General features: G+C 48.3%; 1 protein-coding gene across 2 annotated transcripts in view; it reads right to left on the bottom strand.

Annotated features, from left to right (window-relative positions):
- ARMC7 (armadillo repeat containing 7) overlaps positions 1-15930 on the bottom strand; it is a 77400-nt gene extending 61470 nt beyond the window's left edge. Inside the window, exon 1 of one of the 2 annotated variants that reach the window (XM_069654828.1) lies at positions 15808-15930. In XM_069654828.1, the coding sequence (XP_069510929.1) occupies positions 15808-15810 (3 nt within the window). In that variant the 5' untranslated portion in view covers positions 15811-15930. The remainder of the gene's footprint in view (positions 1-15807) is intronic. The other variant, XM_069654829.1, reaches the window with a different exon arrangement.
- Positions 15931-23710: the final 7780 nt, after the last annotated feature.

Below are 23710 nucleotides of genomic sequence, written 5' to 3' on the forward strand. Positions count from 1 at the left end.
GTGGGTGGGGATAGAGAGTGTGGAGGTAGGGAGGGTGGGTGGGGATAGAGAGTGTGGAGGTAGGGAGGGTGGGTGGGGATAGAGAGTGTGGAGGTAGGGAGGGTGGGTGGGGATAGAGAGTGTGGAGGTAGGGAGGGTGGGTGGGGATAGAGAGTGTGGAGGTAGGGAGGGTGGGTGGGGATAGAGAGTGTGGAGGTAGGGAGGGTGGGTGGGGATAGAGAGTGTGGAGGGAGGGTGGGTGGGGATAGAGAGTGTGGAGGGAGGGTGGGTGGGGATAGAGAGTGTGGAGGTAGGGAGGGTGGGTGGGGATAGAGAGTGTGGAGGTAGGGAGGGTGGGTGGGGATAGAGAGTGTGGAGGTAGGGAGGGTGGGTGGGGATAGAGAGTGTGGAGGTAGGGAGGGTGGGTGGGGATAGAGAGTGTGGAGGTAGGGAGAGTGGAGGTAGGGAGGGTGGGTGGGGCTAGAGAGTGTGGAGGTAGGGAGGGTGGGTGGGGCTAGAGAGTGTGGAGGTAGGGAGGGTGGGTGGGGCTAGAGTGTGGAGGTAGGGAGGGTGGGTGGGGCTAGAGAGTGTGGAGGTAGGGAGGGTGGGTGGGGCTAGAGAGTGTGGAGGTAGGGAGGGTGGGTGGGGCTAGAGAGTGTGGAGGTAGGGAGGGTGGGTGGGGCTAGAGAGTGTGGAGGTAGGGAGGGTGGGTGGGGCTAGAGTGTGTGGAGGTAGGGAGGGTGGGTGGGTGGGGCTAGAGAGTGTGGAGGTAGGGAGGGTGGGTGGGGCTAGAGAGTGTGGAGGTAGGGAGGGTGGGTGGGGCTAGAGAGTGTGGAGGTAGGGAGGGTGGGTGGGGCTAGAGAGTGTGGAGGTAGGGAGGGTGGGTGGGGCTAGAGAGTGTGGAGGTAGGGAGGGTGGGTGGGGCTAGAGAGTGTGGAGGTAGGGAGGGTGGGTGGGGCTAGAGAGTGTGGAGGTAGGGAGGGTGGGTGGGGCTAGAGAGTGTGGAGGTAGGGAGGGTGGGTGGGGCTAGAGAGTGTGGGGGTAGGGAGGGTGGGTGGGGCTAGAGAGTGTGGAGGTAGGGAGGGTGGGTGGGGCTAGAGAGTGTGGAGGTAGGGAGGGTGGGTGGGGCTAGAGAGTGTGGAGGTAGGGAGGGTGGGTGGGGCTAGAGAGTGTGGAGCTAGAGAGTGTGGAGGTAGGGAGGGTGGGTGGAGCTAGAGAGTGTGGAGGTAGGGAGGGTGGGTGGGGCTAGAGAGTGTGGAGGTAGGGAGGGTGGGTGGGGCTAGAGAGTGTGGAGGTAGGGAGGGTGGGTGGGGCTAGAGAGTGTGGAGGTAGGGAGGGTGGGTGGGGCTAGAGAGTGTGGAGGTAGGAGGGTGGGTGGGGCTAGAGAGTGTGGAGGTAGGGAGGGTGGGTGGGGCTAGAGAGTGTGGAGGTAGGGAGGGTGGGTGGGGCTAGAGAGTGGAGGTAGGGAGGGTGGGTGGGGCTAGAGAGTGTGGAGGTAGGGAGGGTGGGTGGGGCTAGAGAGTGTGGAGGTAGGGAGGGTGGGTGGGGCTAGAGAGTGTGGAGGTAGGGAGGGTGGGTGGGGCTAGAGAGTGTGGAGGTAGGGAGGGTGGGTGGGGCTAGAGAGTGTGGAGGTAGGGAGGGTGGGTGGGGCTAGAGAGTGTGGAGGTAGGGAGGGTGGGTGGGGCTAGAGAGTGTGGAGGTAGGGAGGGTGGGTGGGGCTAGAGAGTGTGGAGGTAGGGAGGGTGGGTGGGGCTACAGAGTGTGGAGGTAGGGAGGGTGGGTGGGGCTAGAGAGTGTGGAGGTAGGGAGGGTGGGTGGGGCTAGAGAGTGTGGAGGTAGGGAGGGTGGGTGGGGCTAGAGAGTGTGGAGGTAGGGAGGGTGGGTGGGGCTAGAGAGTGTGGAGGTAGGGAGGGTGGGTGGGGCTAGAGAGTGTGGAGGTAGGGAGGGTGGGTGGGGCTACAGAGTGTGGAGGTAGGGAGGGTGGGTGGGGCTACAGAGTGTGGAGGTAGGGAGGGTGGGTGGGGCTACAGAGTGTGGAGGTAGGGAGGGTGGGTGGGGCTACAGAGTGTGGAGGTAGGGAGGGTGGGTGGGGCTACAGAGTGTGGAGGTAGGGAGGGTTTGTAGTTAAAAACCCCTCGAGCAATGCTTCTCTGCTATGGGAAATCTAACTCTGACAGCTGACATTAGGGTCAAACTGGATAATTCCCATTTACAGCAGATAATGCCATAGAGCCAAACAAGCGCATAGTCTTTCCAATGTAACACTGCAGTGGTTGCAAAAAATAGGTCCCCACTCCTTTGATGGTTCATGTCTATTGTAGATCCCATATACAATTAATATCAGAGAGAACACCAAGCTCACAATCATTTAGAAGTGAGGCGGCGTGGTTCCAATAAAAACAATTGGTTCCCCAGGCACCTACACCATTCTTAATGCAAGCCAAAATAGGTCCTGTTAGAAACTCCCCTAAAGTCCAGAGCTTCTATGTCACGTGGGATATTGGGAAATAGCCCTTCATGATCATTCAATATAACCAGTCCAGTATAACAGTGCACTGATAGTGGATCTGTTTGCCACAAAAGCTTACTTGTGGCACAAACCAGAAGCAAAAATAGAGGACTGTCAGCCGAGTGTACAATGGGTCAATTTAGTGTGAGGAAAAGTCAACTGCGGCACAACGTAACTGCTTTTCACCTGGCAGGGCATAGGGTACAGATGATAAACGTATATTGGGAGCCCTAAGCAGCTAGGGGTAGGTAGGGCAATATAGGTTAGAAGTAAACAATGAGGAGCCTACCACTTGTAGGTAGAAATATTTACTGTATCGTAATTTAGTTCAATCAAAAAATTGGTAATTTACGTTCTAAGTTAAGTACACAATCATTATGTCTGAGGAGCATTCTATTACGCTGTGCACACAAATTTATAAATATTTGTATTAGTTATGAAACGGTTAATTCATCCGATGGTCACAATAGAAATATGAGCCGTGTGAACAGAGTAAAACACTTTTTCAAAGAAAAAAGGTTCAGGTCAAAGTTCAGCCCGTGTGCGCAAAGGGCAGATTTCTGAAGGTGTACCTGCTGTTGTGCTGTGGCTGCGTTGGATCAGCTGCCCCACAGCTGTTTCCATTAGGATATACTCGCCGGAATCAAGCGAGTAAGGAAAGCGCTGTTGTGCTGTGAAGCCCCGCCCCCCTGCTCCAGGCCCCACCTTGCAGGAAGTGTGGCAATAAAAAAATTGTCCCAGGCACCCTTGCAGCTCTAAGCCCGTGTGCGCAAAGGGCGGATTTCTGAAGGTGTACCTGCTGTTGTGCTGTTTGGCTGCTTGCTGTGGCTTTGGCTGCAAACTAACTGCACGATGGGGGCTAGTTGAAGCCAAGTTCCTTTTAATTTGAGAGTAACCCTACATGAGGAGCTGCACGACGAAATGAAGCCGCCACCAGTGGAAATGCCGACTGCAGCTCTAAGAACTCGGCTACAAGTAAGACAAAGGTTTACCTCCCTCCCAGAAGTTGAGGCCAATTCTTTACCCAAAGCGGTACACAAAGACCTGCCAATGCTAAAACAGACATGCTTGCCATTCAACCCCAAGAAGCGAAAGAGCCTTTCAGTGGGGGCAGACACGATTCCGGATACAGCTGGGATTAGAGGACAAAGCAGACCCTGCCATAAAAATCGTATGATCCCAAAAGTGCCACCCCCCACCTCCCCCAGTCTCAGTGGAGAGTACAAGTCACTCACTTCTGGTCGCCGGTAGAACCCAAAGCCCTGAAGACCGGTTGTGCGGCGGTGAACTGGGTGACCGTGGTACTCGCCTCTTGGGGGGAAATCGGCAGGATGGTCTGTTCTTCCCCCATGAAAGAGCATGATAGCCCTACGGGTCAAACAAATGAGAAATTATGCGAAATCTCTGAAAATATTTTAGATGGTTTCATGAAACCGAGGAAGAGAATATAGAGCTTACAGATAAATCAAGACCAAGTGAAGAGGACTGCTTTGATCTTTGCCCTCGCGGATCGCCACAACTCCCTGATAAGGGTGAAGGAGTCCAGGGTGAGGGCCATAATCCAAAAATTGCTAATGACGTTGAGCAGGCCACTCCGATTGCAGAGGGGAGGCCCTCTCCAATTAAGGAAAAGAGTGACTCCTTATCGCGACATGCGAAGGAAAACACCTCAGAGAAAGATTCTAACTTATCCATGGATGGCCCCAAAGGAGCAAAGGCCCTGGCTGAACAAACCCCATGCTTAACCTCGGAGGATTTATGTGAAAATGCAGGTCCCTGGGATAAGGCCGATCTAGGCCACTTGGAAGAAGCCCTACATGACTCCTATCCTGTAAAGGGGAAAAGTTTCCATCAGTTAGAGCCCACAAGGATTGACATCTTCCTGCCTTATAGGGAAGACAACCTATACCAAGGAAAGAAGTTGCCTCAACATCAAAAAAACACCAAAACAAAGCTGGGGCTATGGAAAAAAACCCAGAGGAGACAAAAGGAGCCAATATTTAAGTCCCTTCCAGGAAAAGACCTTGGCAGAGCCTAAAGATGGGTGGTGTGAAGGTCATTTCCCAATGCTGGCAGAGAACCCTAAACCATCAGAAAGTCCAAGAGAAAATGAAAGTGAAAGAACGCCTGCAGCTAACCTGAGCAACTCAAGATTAACGAATAAAATCATGCAAGATATAACGATCTGGACGGGGAAAATTGAAAGAGAGAAAAGGAAAAGCTCCTTCATAAACGAGAAGATGGCAGCATTAGACAAAGATCAAGCTAAAAAGGGTGCTCTGGTTGATAAAGTCCACGGAAAAAACCTGACTAAGCCTCATGAGAAACAAATGTCAACTAAAATGACTCAAACACTGGCTGTTGCAGAAGAAAGGTCGGCTGTAGGGGAGATGACTGAAGAGCAACTCTCACAATTAATCAATGAAGCCTGCAAAGCTGAAAGGCTAAAGGATACTGAACATATCCAAAAAGTGATCATGGCGTTTCTAAACATCACACTCGCTCCATTCTTAAAACTCTATGAGGTGATAAAGGACTCTGTACAAGAAGTAACTTGCACCAACATACAAATTAAAGGGGCAAATGTGCAAATAGAATCCTCTCTGCAGAGATTAGACATACGAATGAATAAGGAAGCAGAACAAACGCTACTTTGGCAAACCCGCCTTAGTGATTTAGCGAGAAAAGACACGAATGATAAATCACTACTGATGGAGGCAGTCCTAGAGAACTGCAAATGGATGAGAAACCTCAGTAAAAAAAACGAAAGGGACCCGCTGGGAGGGAACACAAAGGTTGAAAAGGGTCCAATGAAATTGAAACAAGGAGAAGATATACAACCAGAAAAAACAGGCTGAACCCCAGATGATGTAATCCTGATCTCTCCACAAAAGAAGGCCGATGAGAGAGGAGAGTCCGGGCCCAAACCGGATCAAACAAATTTTGCAATCTTCACAGGGGTGTAAAGACTGGAGGGGGTGTCTGTACTTCTGCTCTCTATATGGTAGAGGATAGGCACAGAGGACCCCAGCTAAGATTCTCTATTATTGGTACGTGGTCGAGCAATCAAGGCCTAGCTTCTCAGGAAGGTGATGCGGGCTGATTCTTCAGTACAGTGTAGTCCCCAAGAACCCACAAAGGAATGTCCGCACACTATCGGTTAAAACACATTCTTTATATAATATTCAAGGTTATGTACACTATCACAATAACTCACTTTGTGCTCAGAAAATCAATAATGGTAAATATATACAGTTCTACGTGGTGCCACAATTACTATTAGATCTCTTTAAAGTGCATCAACTGGGCGGTTAAATGGCACACAAATCAGTTTGTAACGGAAACTAACAATAGAGGTAAGAGGAAAGCAGTTGGTGAGAACAATTGGCAGAATACTGGCCCTGCTACCGAGACACAGTTCTCTGTGGAGATCCCCCCCCACCTGGGCAACCTGCAGAATAAAGACAGATCACAAGCCCAGTCCATATATTGTTCACAAGAGACTTCCCAATAGTTCTGCAACTCCAAAGTACCTGGCGTTGGAGCGTTCCTCGTCGGGGAATCAACAGCCCTTCTTGAGTGCCCTCCCATTAAGGCAGGAATCACGGGTAGTCCAACGTCCGACAGAGAACAGGGTGACCTACGGCGGTGAAGTGGCAGCTTCTACCCTAGCGGTGCTCATCGACGGGGAAGCGTAAACATCCTGCAAGGAAGAGGAGTGCGGGGCACCTCGATGACAATAGTTCTGGACCGCAAAGAGTATGAAGAACTGTGGCCCAGCAAGGACATCGAGTCGTCGTCGTCGTCTCTGTGGTTTTTGGGTGGTGGGAAACCCACCGGCGGATACTCCTTGGCGCGTTGACGGTCAGGCCTTCTCCCGCGGGATAAGACAGACGACGATGCAGACGAGAGCGTCCTTGGATCAAATGAAGTTCTTAGGCAAACTGGAGCTCTGCGGCTCCGGTCGGCGAATGCGGTCGTCGACGGTGGCGGACAACAGTCCAAGCGCTTCTCCTTGGGATTCCGCGGCAGTCCCCATCTGTCAGCAGCCTGTCGTAGGTCTGTCTACCAGGGAGCTTTGGCAAAGAGCAGCTGGTGCACGATGGTCCCTCGTAGCTCGGGAAGAGGGCACCTTATCAGGTCCTCTCTGGGTCAGTCCTTGGAGACACAGCAGCTTTCAGATTGTGAAGGGGAGCAACAGCAATTCTTCTCTTCCAGCAGGGCTTCAAGGTCAAGCTTCAGTTACTCTTCGTAGTTGACTTCAGGTTCTGAACACGAATTCTAGCAGTGAGAGGCCCCCAGATATACTAGTTGATCTACCATTCATTCTGCTGGGTCACACTCAGGCAACCAATCGGTCAGAAGGGCTTTCATGCAGGCAGTCAGCCAATCAGGTGCATAGTGCATTCAGGCCATTCACTTCTCTCCAGACACTCACAAGTTATGTGTATTGGGACAAGTACCCAGCCATTCAACACGCCACACTGCATTCATACCAGTTTCTGGCAGGGCTGTCTCAGTCATTGTGTCAAACACCTGATACTAGACACCCAGAACACAGAATGCGTATTCGTCACACACTCCATTCACCCAGGTCCCACCCACAGGGCATACCCACAACATACAGTCACTGGGAAGGATCCAGCCAGTCTGGCCTGGACTTCACAACAACCCCATATATGGAACTTCCACCCAACAGCCGGTCAGGGGGAAGGGACAGAGTCAGGGCTTCCCAGGACTTTGGGAAAACAAGGTAACAGGCAATAGAAAGCAAGAGGCCACGGGGTCCATCTTGTTTCCCATCAGAGCACCTGTCAAATTCAGCATGGAGCTACCACCAGCCCATACCCTGCTCTGTGAGCCACACACAGGTGCCCAAAAACATACACTAGGGGCACAGGGTTGCACCCCACCCATGGGTGCCATAAGGGTATCCCATTGGTATGTACACCAAACCAAAACAGAGTTGCACCGCCAGGAGTCCCACCTGAACTCCTGCGTGGAAAACACAACAGAACACACGATAAAAAGCAGTAAAGGACAGGGATACGGAGACCCTGCCCCTCCGATGCATTTCCAGGATCACAAGGGGGCACCTCTAATGGCCAGGAACATTAAGGGGGAAAAGTGGCTTAAAAAAAATTGAAAAGGTAAAAATCAAATAAAAACTAAACCCTAAAACGGAAAGTAAACGGTTCCAGAGCTTTTTTGAGGAATTTAAGAACGCCGCCTAAAAGAGAAAGCTTGCAATGTGCAAAGAAGCCCAGAAGGGAAATGACACTTAGCGAGCCAGGCGCGCTGGATGAGCACTGGACAAATGGTGTTAAAAACGCTATTGAAGTAGATGAGGAGGCCTGGGATGAGATAGACCAAACTGCAAACTTAAGTGATCTCATTGAAATAATAGACAAAAACAACAAAGAGGGGGAATGGGATAGCATCAGTTTATCTGATTGACAAACCATAGATAACTGGGAAACTGCTGACTTGGGATCCCAACTAAAAGATCATAAGACGTCCAAATCCCAAAGAGAGAAACTGACAAAGGCGTCACTGAAACCAGATAAACCAGATAAAAAGATAGCCCCTTTACAGAGGGCTCCCCTCTGGGATGATAAAAGAGTTCCCTCACCATTTAAAACTCTGGAACAAAAAAGGAAGCAGTTGGACATCAAAGACAAAAAAGTCCAAATAGAGCCAGGAAAACGCTAGCCAAAATCAAAATGGGAAAAAAAAAAAGAGGGGGAGAAAGTGGAAGATGAACAGCGCTAAGTCTCCCCTCCCCGGAGTCCCAGGGGAGCAAGGCTCCCTAAAGGCTACTACCTAAAGCTTAAAACAACATCAAAAGGCCCTAGACGGGCAGTGCTAAATAGGAGCTACGTGATGACTCTCTTCAATCAAACTTCAACCCTACGCACGATAGCGACGGAGGACATACAAATTGTGGAATGTCCGGATGAAAGGCGGATGGACCAAGTTATTTTACACCTACACTCCAACAAGATCAAGCACAAATTGCTGGAGGCCAGTGATATCCTTAGAAAAAAGGGCTTCCGATTAGAAACCCTGGAAGATAGATTAAACGCAAACAATTCAAAAGAAACAAATAAGGATATAAAAGAACAGAAGGAGGAGAAAAAAGCACATAAAGATAAAAAAGACACAGACAAGAAACTGAGTGAAAAAGCCAGACCGGTCGCAGGGGATGAAACTAAAAAGGACCTAAGAGACATTGCAAAAGAACAATCGAAAACTCAGAGGAAAAGTCCATTCTCAATTAAAAAAAAGTGTGGAGCACATAAAAACCCTGAGGTTTACTGTGGATAACGCAGGGAATATGAGGAAGAGCAAAACTAACCCCAACGAAGGAAAAAAAAGATCCCCAATGACTGGATATGGATGGCAAGTACTTTAAACACAAAGAAAAAACAATAGATTGAGGAGGAGCCCCAAAGAAACGTCTACTGTGCCTCATGGAACACCAGAGGCTTTAAGCATTTGTTTACTAATGACAGTAGTTTCCTGGGCAAATATGACCTCATTTCCATCCAGGAATCCTGGCTGCGGGACACACCAGTCTGTGAGGGATATGAAGTATACATTAAGCCGGCCAGAAAGGGGCCTAAAGGGAGAACATACGCGGGCCTTATGATTTTAAAAAAATTAGACAGCCCCCTGCAAGTTCTGGAACACCACATCCCAAATCCCTATGTGCAAATATTAAAAATAGCACTCCATACAGAGGAGAATGAGGGGCCATCAAAGATGCTATTGATAAACACCTACTGGAGCCAAAATATGCCTAACCTGGAAGGCTTCTTAAAAGACATCATGAATGCCATCGACAGGTTTTGTAGGAGGCAATACCCTGGAATGGATAAACTGCTTCACAATAAAGAAACAATCAAACAGCGATCATAGCTTACTGGAAACGGAACTCGCTTGGAAAATAAGACCACCACCGAAGAGAAAAGGACCGATGGAAACGGAAGTCTCCTGGGGAAGAAATCGTTTAAGGATCAAAAAACAGTCAATCCCACAGCTGGTGCAAAAATACAAACATTCTATAGGGAACGGAGAGGATGTGGTTGAATACAAATGGCTGCTTAAAGCCTTTGAGGTGAAGCATGATCCAAATAAGGTGAAAACCATTCAAAAGAAACATGCATATGATGAGCTCTTCTGTATGTGCCCTGTATTGACCCACCACCTGTCGCAGTGACCTGACATCATGCGCTAATGTGGTAACTGCCTGCAATGTACTCACACCTGCCCCACATGCCAGACCATCATGTAAAGACAACCTCAACCACTTAAGTACTTCCGCTCCACCCTCCCACAGCTCTTCAGCCCCTCCCCCTCACCCCGAAACCTACCTCAAATGTGCCCTAATTAATTCTCACTCCCTACCAGCCCATGCACTAGATATACATGAGCTGGACCTCCTCTTCCTTAGAGAAACATGGCTATCGGAGCATTCCGGACCCACCCTCACGATGGCAGTACCTGAGGGGTACATTATCTATAGGCAAGACCGCTCCTCCCACAGAGGGGGTGGTGTCGCCGTCATCGCTAAGGACTCCCTATCCATTAGGACCATTGAGAAGGACCTTGATCAGAACTCCGACTACCTCCTACTTAAGCTCAAGCTCTCAAACAACTGCACCTATACCATCCACCTCATCTACCGTCCATCCGTCCCCTCCAATGACTTCCAATATGCTCTAACACATTCACTCTCAGACAACCTTAAAAACTCATCCAAAATTCTGCTCTTAGGGGACTTTAACTTAGGTCTCAATGACCCAAAAGAGCCACAATCCAAAAACCTCAACAAATCACTGCGCAACCTGGGGTTCGCGCAAGCCATCTCCAGCACCACCCATATCAAAGGACGCACCCTAGACTGGGTTGCCCACCATAACTGCTCGCTAAGTCACCCAGTGATCGTCCCACAACCCTGGTCTGATCACCACTGTATTCTATTCAACATCCTCACCTCCAGAGGTCCTCCACCGCCCACCCTCACTCTTCCTGCATCCATCGCCCGCAGCTCCAAACTGCTCACCCACGACAACCTATCTAAGCACCTCAGGGTACCCGCTCCACTACCTCCCTTCACTGACGACCCTGATCGCCTTGCCAATGATTTCAAGACCGCAATCACCCAGGCTGTTGACCTTGTGGCACCCCTCACCCTCAAAAAAGCTAAGAAGTCCAAACTTTCCAACGCCTGGTACACTCAGAATCTCCTAAAACTACGTGGGGAAAAAAGGACTGCTCTTAAAATATGGATTAATAACCCCACTGAAGCCACCAAAATCGCCTTCAAATCCATCTCTAAAGAATACAAAATTGCTATCACCAATGCTAAAGCCTCTTCCTACAATACCAGGATAGCCAATGCCAAATTCGGAAGTAGATAAATATTTGCTATTTTCAGAGAACTCGAGACCCCCACTTCTCCCCCATCTCCAATAGTGAAGGATGAAGCCTGGTGTAACGCCATTCAGTCTGCCATGCTAAGCAAACTGGAAACTTTGCAAGCCAAAATACTTGCACACCAACGAGCGCTCACTAAACTGATCTCTAGTACTCAAACTAATTCAGCACCAGGAGACAAACCCACCTGTTTCCCCATGTTCGATTTCAGAGATATGAATGAGAAGGAGGTCTCCTCACTTCTCCAATCCATCAAACCATCAAATTGTAAGGGCGACGCCTGCCCCGCACAAGTCATCAAGGACTGTGCCCCCTCCCTAGTCCCTATAATCACAGCATTCATCAATGCCTCTTTCCGTTCTGGCTACGTCCCTGTGGGACTCAAGGAAGCGTGGGTTCGTCCGCTCCTAAAAAAGCCCTCCCTCGACCCCTCCAACCCAGGGAATTACAGGCCTATCACCACCGTCCCATTCCTGCTGAAAATTCTGGATAAAGCAGCCTACCTGCAAATTCAGAAATTCCTAGAAGACAACCTCCTCCTAGGTCTCAGGCAATCGGGATTCAGACCGCGTCATGGGACTGAGACAGCTCTCCTTGACCTCAAAAACCAAATCGATGATCACAGAGATGCAAGCAAACCTGCACTTCTCTTGCTACTGGACCTCTCAGCAGCTTTCGTCTGGTCGACCACAAAACCCTCTGCCAGCACCTCTTGTCAGTAGCCAATTTCTCTGACAGAGCCTGCAAATAGATTGACTCATTCCTTAAGGACCGAGTAATGAAGATCTTCTCTGACTCCTCCAGCGCCAACCCCAGCACCATCAAATGTGGGGTCCCACAAGGCTCCTGCACAGCTCCCACCCTCTACAACCTCTTCACGAGGCCTGTGTTCATAATCCTGGATTCCCTGCGCATCTTATACACAAACTATGCTGATGACACCCAGGTACTCATCCCCCTCTCAGGGGATTACCAGGCTGATCAGAACACCCTCAACTCCATCTACACAACAATCTAATCTTGGATGGCAGAAAACTGGCTATGTCTCAATAGTGAGAAAACCGAACTACTGCTAGTTGGTTCCCCCTCCACCCTGAGCAAATTGGATAACAAATACTCCACCTTCTCCATTGACAACATCCCCATCACCGTATCACCTTCCATTAAAACACTAGGCGTTTACCTCGAACCAGACCTAACCATGGAGAGGCAGGTCAATGCCATAGCCTCCTCATCTGCCTATCACTCTAAACTCATTAACGCAGTCAGACCATTCCTGTCTCAACAGAATTGTCTCTCCATCGCCAGGGCCATAATTGGCTCCAGGCTTGACTACTGCAATGCACTACTCATCGGCACCTCTGCCAAGAATGTCGCCAAACTCCAAATCGTTCAAAACAACGCGCTTAGAGCTGCCACCGGACTCACGCGTAAAGAACACATTTTGGTATTTAGAAGACAGGTCCACTTGCTCCCAGTCAAGGAGAGGATCACATTCAAAGCCCTGTCTCTGACTCACAAGTGCCTTCACAACCTTGCCCACCCCTACCTGTCATGCAGAATCACCAAACCCGCCTCTCTCAGACCTTCCAGATCCCTTTACTCCAACCTCCTAGCTGTCCCTAGAACCCGCAAGGCCCGAGGAGGCGGCTCCAGCTTCCCTGCAGTCGCCCCCCGACTCTGGAACTCCTTACCGCCCCACATCAGATCCATTGAATCCCACTCTGCCTTTGGCAAAGCCATCAAATCTAACCTCTTTGACTTCAACCTGGACTTTAGGACCATCTGCACCTGCATGTACTCTGTGTTACGTTGTAAACACTATCTCGGAACTTTTCTGTAACAAGCGGCTTCTTTGTAACCCTTAATCAAGCCTTCTTAAACTCTGACATAGCGCCTCGATGCCCGCGGGCTGCCATGCGCTCTACAAATTTAAATAAATAAAGAGTGCCTGGGCTCATGATGGTGTGCTAATGAATAATGAATATTCAAAAGTGTTGCCACTACATGAAACCTAGGGACCGACGTATCCTAGGTTTATTGCTCCATATCTCATGGCACCGGAACCATAGTCACCATGGACAGCTGGCATCTGGGAAATCTGTGTGGCAGAGTGGACTAGTCCATGGGTTCGGAACTAGGTAGGAAGGGTGCGGGGGGGGGGGTTCATCCTTGTGGTTGGTTCCTGACTCTTGATGTCCGGTACTATCAGGCCCGAAAAAAGGGGCATTGGTGGGGACGAGACAGAGGCAGGATAGGTAACGGCCTCAATGATCAGCAGTTGCCTTCTCCGTGTCCTTCGGTTGCACTGGGGTGGGTACCCCCTAGTTGCAGTTATTCTTCAGGGGCTTACCTTGCAGTGGTAAATCCCGACTCGAGTTGATGTGTTGTCCAGTTAGTGCTGTCGCATCAATGAGGCGCGAGTATTCCGCCTGCTGAATCTGGTAGGGATAAATATGAACAGGCTAAATAGCTAATATAGTCATAGTGACATATATGCTCTGTTGTGTCGTGGTACAGACTGTGTGCGGGCTCACCTATGGAGCTTGGTGTCTTCCTGCTGAGTTAGTGTAAACGCAGGACAGGCCGCGTCTCGAGGTTGCGGCGGCACCGGTTTAGAAATGTATTATGCGGAGGAGTTGTGTTTTATTGGTTTCTCTGTATGTTCCTCTGCTTGGTAGCTAATATTTCAGTGGTAGAGATTGAAAGTATCACGTCTGTGAATCTAGCGGCACTCAAGTTCCTGGAGACTTCTAGGTACAATGGGGCACCCTTTAACATTTTCCAGGACCCACCAGAACAGGTTGTCTGGTGTGTGCCAGGCCTCCATGTAGTGTTCCACAAGCGGTGCAAATTCTTGCACCGAATTTTTTGATCTATGCTCAGAGATCCTGGTGATAACAGATCTCATAGTTTGGCCAACATACTTCAGACCGTAAGGACATTGTATGAAGTAGACTACTTGGTTTGATTTACAGTTAGTCACTTCTCGGAAGGGTACATACTATAGAATTTCCCAATGTGAAAGTGCCTTCCAAAGCAATGATGCTACATGACCCTAGCTGTCTCCAAGCTGAGTGCTGCCGGCAGACTTCCCCACTTAGCAACTGTGGAAAAAAGGAGTGTTCACCAACTCATCCATTCACGCTTATAGACCTAATATTCACCCACTAATCCAACCATATTCATCTGCTCACCTATCCACCCACAACCATTTTCATCCACTTATCCATTCACACTTTTCACCCTGACATTCATCCTTCCAACCATATTAACTGACTCATCCATCCATCCTTTTCCATGCACAGAGGACATTTACCCACCCATATGTTCATATATGTACCTAACAATTTCCATCTACTAATCCAACCCTATTCATCTACTCATATATCTTCTAACCTGTATAACCATATTGACCCATTCATTAAACCTTATTCACACACTCATCCACATTCACCTATGACCATAGTCATCCACGCATTAATCTATTCCCGGGATATTCAACCACTCATACATCTATATATCCACCTACCCATCTTCAAATACTCATCCACCCTTAATCCATTCATCGATCCAAAAGGTGCAACCATATGTACCCACTCATCCAACCTTATTCACGCAGACTCACCCAGGCTTCCATCCGCAGGATAGTCACCCACTTATACATCCATATATCTATCACCCAAGTTCATATACTGATCCGCCCATAGCCCATATTCATCCACTCAACCAACTACGTTCACCCAATTCAAACATACACCCAGCCAAAAGAATTAACAGGTTCAACCACTCGCTTACCCACACTAGGAAAAAAAGGCACATTGGCTTGCCAGTGTTTGTTTGAAGTCTGTATACTCTTTGAGATGTGGGGATAGATAACATTGTATTAGTGTTACAAAAACCTTTCAGCTAGAAAATAGAAAATGTATCTAATCATCATATGCCATACAACTTAGCACATCGATAAAAGCACACTCATAAATTATGATACATAATGTGACCCTTAATACAACCATACACCATAGTTCAATTACATAATAGATTTGTTTTAATTCAATGTCATACAGTTCCCGGAGACCGATACATAATGCAAGTTTTAAAACGAAATAAGGACTACATAAAAGGCGATTTTATAAACAAATTCCTCAATACGAATGACGGCGATGGGACAATTTAAAAAAAAAATACGTATTTGTTAAATCTGAAATATATAGAATACGCTTACTCAAACAGATTCACGTTTAAGAGTCACCACCGATAAAACTCCACTTTGCATGTTGGGTAAACTTAGCGTCATACGAGACAGTAGGTTTCCGTTTTTAAAGAACATTTTGCATATACGATTACTATTCGTCAGCTCTTGGGGAGGGAGAGGATCGTTTTCCATGTGGATCAAAAATATGTTGATTCCAAACACACCAGTGCAGATCAATGGTCCAAATAGTAAAATATAAAACATGACGGTGTCCTTTCACATCTATGGATGATTCAGTCAGGACAATGGCATTGCTTAGTAATTTTTCAAATTCACTTAAGTTGCAGGGGACTTCATGGACAGTAATGCTTTCTGGGACTCGCAGTCTACTGGTGCAATTAATTGCAATGCTTTAAAAAAAAAGTACCCCCGTCATCCCCAGATGTCAAACAGAAAAATAGTAAATAGGGCTCCCTATCAGTAAGCTTATCAACAAAAAGACCAGTGCACATGATCACTTTAAGAAAAACATGCACCCAGACGTAAAACCTGGTCTTTCAGTTCATTGAAATCAGACGGCCTTACATCACGCAAACACTAGGAATCACCTCAATTAAAATGAAAATAGCGCACCTGTACTTATGTTTTACTGTAGCAGCACAGTAGAGGTCAGCCTTCTTACCATCTGAGAAATGAGCAGTACTACCAATCCGTCGTTCCTCTCATCACGTGAGCTGCACGTTACGTTCAACCCCTCTCTACGTCGGTACGCGGCACAGGGTTCTAAAAAAAAAAGCGAGAAGACCAACATTCTCGTGTTTGCATTCCGTGCCATGCGGTTGGATTGAAACGAAGGGGGAACAAATCAGAGGGGAGGGGAGGGGAGGGAAGGGGCAACTCTTCACAAACCATATTTAGTTTCACACGGTAATTGCACACAAAGTGTTCCCCAGTGGATACTTGTTTTTTCCTACTGAAAAATCCTTCGAACTCGCAGAATGTACTGTGATCTTACATACCAGTGAGTGTCAATCGCATACACGCCAACCCTGCTGATTTAGGTGGGAGACTCCTGATTTTTCAATTAAACATAGTGCTATCCTTTACTGCATCCCGCCTAAAATAATATATATTTTTTAAATGTAAATTTTATTCCATTTTACAATACTACAAACATGGAACAAGAGCGAACTGCTCCCTCCTCTTTCCCCCAATTTACCCCCCCCCCCACACCCACAGCAGCTCTCAATTAGACATTTCACAGATATTACTGAGGGATTCCACCATCCACACAGGGAGTGTGCGCTCTAGGGTGGATAACTCGGGACACTTTAGACGTGGTAGTGGATCAGAAGTAGCCTGCAGTGCACAAGGATACCTACACTGTCATTTGTGCCCCAAACCCCATCCACGTTTTTGGTCACATTGGTGGCAGATGGCATTTTAACACACACAGTTCAGCAAATAAAACTGTAGGACCATTACACGTGCAGGACACTCATCTGTTCAAGCTGTGGACAGGCTCTGTGGCGTAAAATATATGCAAACATCGTAATGTGCATATATATTGCCACCAACAGAGACTTTGCAAAAAGGGCACTGCAAGAAGCATCATCAGTCTTTGATATTTAGATGCACCATTGAAAGTGACATTAGAATAAGATTCCATGAATAAGATGAGTGGCAGATAACTATGAAATACATGAATGACACTATTATTACATATGAAGCAACTCTACAGTCATTAAACCACAAGTGAGATTTTTTTTAATAATAGCATATAATAACATAATATAAACTATGTACTGAATCACTTACAGGGACTCCCGATAGGACAAAGTGAAATTAAATGATTAGCCCATGATCACGCAATTTGGTTAGGGGATAAAAATGGCGTGTGGACAATTTAGGCAGTTCACCAGATATCTTCCCAGGTTTAGTTGATATAAATATGCAACAAGGCTTTGTTTAAAGAAATGCCTTGAAAAATAATGCACACAATGTAATAAACTAGCATGCCATAATAAACTAAACTTTCACTATAAAAACAATCATACATGTTGAGCAAAAAAAGGTGACTTTAGCTTTATTTTCCCCTTCCTGGATAGAAGGTCACATTAGCACCAGGCAAAGTAATGTGAGCCAAAACAATCTCACTTGCGTTGTGGAACCAGTTTTATTGCACACAGCATGCTGCAGTATTCCCCCTATCCATTTCTTGTCACCCCTATCCATTGTTCTTTAAGGACAAAAATCCCATCAATGTCTAATTGCTGCCATTGTAATGCTCTTTTAATGCAAAGCAAAGTGCTAAGGTGCTGCACGCACCCGGGGAACAGCCGTTCTGCTGTTCAGAGCTCCTACTTTCAAGCTCAGAGCTGAAAAGAAACCGTCCCGTAGATGGTGTCTGCAGAACGCGGGATGAACTCATAAATATGGGTAAGTCCCGCAGAATACAGGGTGGTTGGGCACCCTAGTGCACTCACCAGGGTTTTTTTGATTACTTTTTAGGAAATGGAATGATTGGAGATCAACCTCCGAAAATGTGTGGGGCTAATCCGCACATATTTTCTAGTGTGACCGCAAAACAAACACAGTTCAGTGTACTCTAGGGGACACAGCCTAAAGGCGCAGTCCTCCCTGTCACATTTATATGACAGGTGACACCGAGGGGTGCGCAACAACATCCAGAGGAGAAGGGCAACACCTTTCTCCTCCCATGGCCAGCCTAATTAAATATCACATTCTCCATGGATCCACTCTGTTCTATTGTCCAAGTTCTGTGTGGTGGCGGCACATAATGATGAGAGTTAATTGAAGAAGGCCTGCGAATAGGCCTGGTCACAGAACTTAACGATGGGCAGGAAAACTAACACCTCTTTGATATGCAATGTGCCACCTTGAAGCTAGCTCCCACCATTCTGTACAAAGGACAGTGAATATCATGTTTGGTGTGATAATCACGTGACTCCAGGTGATGTGATCTTGGAAGACCAAGTGACAGGGCTAATAAAAGGGAGTTGGAAAGCCAGCGAAGGGACTGCCGCTCCGAAACCGCAGGCCATACATGTGTGTCTCATTCATTGTGCTACGTGCGGGCCTGCCTTGTTCGGCTCGCCCCTCACAACATCACATTGGCAACGAGGTGGAAACAGCCCCATCACAGCCCTTGGCTCAGCTCAAGTCAGGCAACGCTGTGTCGAACCGAAGGAACGCCCCGGGCGTCCACAGGCCTGCTGACTCATTCACGCAGTTGCGCCTGTTTGATGCTCCCTCGTCTGTATGCCAGGATCCACAGCTGCACACGCCATGAGTAAAATCAGTGCGTCAGCGCTGCCGCCGGCCCACCACACAACCAGCACCTTCATCTCACTCTCACAGGAAGCGCCTCCCGGCTGGCCCTGTCTCTCTAGGACCACCACAAGTTCACTACCTACGATGAAGCCTGCACATGCCTCAGGTGTCCTCCAGAGGCCTCTAGAGCCCGCACAACGTGAGAGAGTGGGGAAGGAAGGGGAAAACACCCTATGCATACAGCTTCAATCTATGTGTGGAGAACCCTCCAGCCACAGGAAGCCAATGCCCAGAGCCTCTGCAGGAGCCCATTTGTCCAGCACCATCATTTCCTGCATAGACCTCCAACATGCGGGCTAACCCCACTGACCTCCAGCCAGAATACAAGCCCAGAACCCTGACTCCAGCACGTGGTTGGACACGACACAGTGCATGTTTATGAAACCCTTTGAACCATTTGGCCCCAAAGCTGCACTTCGCTGGGAACTGTGGATGCAACAGTTCGAACTAAGCCTATAGTCAAGGAAAGTCACAGACGAAGAAGAAAAAAGGACACTACGCATGCTCAACCTCGGCCCAATGGCGCTGAGACCCTTCAATGCCCTCCCTAACAAGAGCACTGAGGATGGCTATGATACAGCGAAAGAAGTATTAACAAGGAAGTTCAACCCCATCTGAGTCTAGATTTTTAACGTTTCAAAATGAGCAAAGCAAGACAGCGCCCGCAAGAAAACATTGATGACTTCAATGGCCGACTCCAGGAAATGGCTATTGGGCGTGATTTTCCCGATGCGAAATTCGCAGTCAAACAACAAGTCATACACAGCCTCTCCTCTGAGAAACTTCAGAGAACAATACTGCCTGAAACCAACCTCCCTTTGGAGACCATCCTCCCCATGGGGCGACAACGCGAGAGGACACATGAGCACATGGAGGAAATGGAACAAATGATCAGCCACCTGCCGCTCGACACTGAAACATCAAACAACAGCATGACGATTTTCAACGCACTGCAACAGAACAAACCCCAATACGTGCCTGCACCAAACAGACCCAGAGACTGTCTATGGTGTGGCGGCCAACAACACAAAGAGCCACCATGCCCAACATATGGCACCACATGCTACAAATGTGGGAAAATAAACCACTACGCGTCTGTATGCCTCAACTCCAGGAGAGCGAGAGAACAACCACCACAAGAAAGAGCCCAAGAATGGAAACGTGACCCAAGGTCCAGGAACACACAGCCATTCCGCCCATGGCAACCAGACCAACTCCCACGGAAACAATCCACCAGAACCAGCGACAGGCCCAGAGGGCGAGCCCATGCAGTCGAAGGACACAACGCTGACAGTAGCAGCGACAACGACCAATCAAGCAGAGAGCCCTCCCCGAGCCGCACAAACCACTACCAAAGGTCAAGAAGGGAAAAGGGTCATATGATATCGGCAGTCAAACAAGCCAATGGCAACCAACCGCACAATACCAAATCGCATCTGCATGGTAGCAGTCAGAGACATGACGGTGAAGATGATGATTGACACTGGTGCTACCGTAAACATAATGCCAACCACAAAATTTGACAAGCTCCACCGCAGACATATCCTACGGTGCAAACCCATACAGCTATTTGCCTATGGGTGCAGGAAACCCCTACCAGTTATAGGGTCCTTCAAAACAAACCTCACCTATGGTGAAAGGAGCTGCAAAACACGCATCTATGTAGTGGATGCTGGGATCGAGACACTCCTCAGCTGCCCAACTGCAGAAAAACTACAGCTAATCCTGTTCACCTTCGCAATCCTCTCCAGAGAAATTGATCACTTGCTAACCAAACACAAGAAGCTGTTTGAAGGTATCGGATGCCTGGAAGGGAGAACAGTGAAACTCCACATCGACCCCACAGTGGAACCCAGAGCCGTCCGACACCAACGGGTTCCGTTTCACACGAGAGCAGCGGTAGAGGCCGAACTCAATAAGCTGGAATGGTTGCCAGTCATTTGGTCAAAAACAATTGGTCGACTGGACAACTGGTCGAATCAATTTGGTCGAAAACCAAATGGTCGAATTTTTTATTTTTTTTATTTTTACCCCTTTTTTTGGGGGGGGGGTCCCCCCCAACCCCCTTTTTTTTCTTTCTTTTTTTTTTTTCTACACGAAAACCCACAAAACACATATATAAATAAAAATAAAAAAAATTCGACCATTTGGTTTTCGACCAAATGACGTTGACCAAATTGCAGTCGACCAGTTTGTAGTCGACCAAATGACTGGACACCGCTGGAAGACCTCAGGATAATTGAAAAGACCACAGGCCCTACCTCCTGGGTGTCCCCCATGGTTGTAACAGCCAAACCCAAGCAACCGCAAGCTGTACGAATTTGCATTGACATGCGGTTACCCAATGTTGCCATTGGGCGGGAAAGACACATCACACCGACGGTGGATGAGCTAATCGTAGACCTAACAGGAGCCACTGTGTTCAGCAAGCTGGACCTAAGATCGAGGTAGCACCAGATCCGCTTAGTGAAGGGGTTGAGATACATCACAACCTTCTCATTACACCTAGGGCTGAGAAGATACCGCCGACTGAACTTTGGAATCTCCTCTGTGACAGAGGTATTCCAACATGAAATAAGGAAAGTGCTACAAGACCTACCAGGAGTCACCAATGTTACTGACAACGTATTAGTCTACGGCAAAATAGAGGAAGAGCACAACAGACAGCTAGCAGCAACACTCCAGTGACTGGAAGAGTCCTGACTGACCCTCCATGAAGAGAAGTACGAGTTTGGGCAGTGAACTCCAAGCTTCTTCGGATATGTATTTAATGAAAAGGGAGTGTCTCCAGAACCGACATCAAAAATGCCAGCATCTCCCACCAACGCAACAGAAGTCTGCAGCTTCTTAGGGATGGCAACATACTGCGGGCGATTCATCCCTGACCTGGCCACCATCACCACCCCACTGTGAGAACTCACTAAGACAAAGTCGAAGTGGGAGTGGAACGAAATACACAAAGCCATGTTCCAGAAAATAAAGGAAACCATGTCCAGTGACACCACCATAGCCTCCTTTGACATGCCGCAAAAGACAGAGCTGCTGGTTGACGCCAGTCCAGTTGTCCTAGGAGCGGTACTAACACAAACCGTTCGGGAGGGAACAGCAGTCCCCATTGCATTTTCTAGCCGTGCACTCACCCCAACGGAAAGGAATTACACACATATAGAGAAGGAAGCTCTTGCCATCAAATGGGGATGCCGACACTTCATGTATACATTGTGGGTCACCCAGTGAAAGTACTAACAGACCACAAACCCCTGGTCCCAATATTCAAAGGATCAGCACCACAGCCCCATGCCAGGATAGCGCGCTGGATGCTCGAACTGCAAGAGTTCGACCTGGAAGTACAGTACCAAGTAGGAGCCAACAATCCAGCAGACTTCCTGTCACAGTACCCACAACCTGCCACCATGACGGAATGCGAGGCAGCCAAAGAAACAGAGAAGCATGTATACCACATCATCGCGTGTGCCAGGCCTAAAGCAATGAGACTAGATGAAATAATAACAGAAACAAAGACATCTGCCATCAAATCGCAAAAGAGGCCATTGTTAGGGCGAATTCTCTGTTTAGGCTGAATTTCCTAACCTAGTGAGTCCCCCAGCAGCTTTGCTGGATTTTTGGGGTTTATTTTTTTCTCCTGCCAAGAGTGAGACTCTTTTACCCTCACTCTTGGACATGATTTGAGTGTGTTTCTTTGAATCTAGAAGTGTTTAATGGGCTATGGGGTCTTTTACTCCATAGGGTTTCATGTGTTTTTGTGATGTGTGTTACACAGCACCCTCAGTGCAGTGACACAGGGGTGTCTTAGAGACCCCCCAGTATAGACTCCATACCCCGGGACTGACTACTGTCTCCCAGGGCATGTAAAGTCACCATTGACTTTACTAGTCTTAAATTCTGAACACAACCAGTACAAACCATCATATTGTGGACATACTGGCTGGGGCAATTCGATTGCCCCAGGGTCTGTTAGTCGAGGGGGCACGTCTCCGTCCCCCCGATCGAGTTTTGGCTGGTGGCAGTGGATACTACTTTTTATATTCAACCGCAAATATTTTCCTATGGGATTTCCCATTGTTTTAGGCTACTATCTTTATTTAATTATTTACGGTAGCCTCGAACATACCGCTGGTTTATTTAATTAATATTAATTCTCCGGTTGGTATTTTTTGCCAAAACTTGATTCTAAAATGGCATTTGTGTTCTCTTCTGTGACTCCAACCCAAGTCGAGCCCTTTGTTCCACTTTTTGGCGGGCTTCTCCACAGAAGCCCTCCAAAGTGGTGCCACTCTGTCTGGGGTACTTAGGAGGGGTGGAGGGGAATTTAGGTACCCTGGACTGAGTTGCCTCGGCAACTTAAGTCGCACTCCATCCTGATTGGCCCAAGTGGTGAGCCGGCCGGCTCACCACTTAGCATGTTTGAGTGACAGCTAGGCTGAGTGAATGGGGGTTTGCTGCATAAAAGCAGGGCTTTGGGGACTGGAACTTCAGAAGTCGCCACAGGACCTAAGAATCCGACGAGGGAGAAGATGAGCCGACCTGCCACGACACCACCACCGGTGGAGCCCTGCTGGACCGCCTCACCACCTCCCGCCGGAGAGTCTTCTTCCTTTGACTGGTGGGGATAACCAGTTTCACCGTCTTTTCGCTTTCCCGACATACCTCGTGGCCGCCTTGCCCATGCCAAGCACCCCGGCAACCGGGATACCACGTTTTACCATGACCGCGAAACCAAGGTACCACCTTTAACCGGAAAACTCCACGGCTGGTTTCTTCCCTGGTAGTGCAACGGCCTTCATCTTTCCTCCAAGTCGAGATCTTCTGTTCCCCTGGACGACGACGCAACTTGCACCCACTACCAGGAACAACTGCCACCGCTGGAGGATCCTTCCCCCTTAAGGTACCGTGTCCTGCCTGGCTTCCCTTGATACCGACTGTACGGGGTAGATTTAGCCCCCGGCTTTCGAACCTGGGTTAGCCTGGGACACCTTGGCTAAACTTTTCTAAGCCTCTCTAAACTCTTCTTGAACCCCCTGCAAGACTTTCTAAGCCTAGTGTAACTGTGTGATCTTGGGCGCATTTGTGCTCTGCTCCCTCTAAGAGTGGGCCCAGGCTTTGGACTTTGGCTCACCAGTGACTTTTCGCTCTCTGCCTTGCTAACAGTGTTCCTGGATCATAGAGTGGTGTACCTCTTCACCTTCTGTCTTTTTCCCTCCCTTTCTCAC

The sequence above is a fragment of the Ambystoma mexicanum genome, chromosome 3q (genome assembly GCF_040938575.1).
Source record: "Ambystoma mexicanum isolate Mex_15411 chromosome 3q, UKY_AmexF1_1, whole genome shotgun sequence".
In the NCBI taxonomy this organism is placed as follows: Eukaryota; Metazoa; Chordata; class Amphibia; order Caudata; family Ambystomatidae; genus Ambystoma; species Ambystoma mexicanum.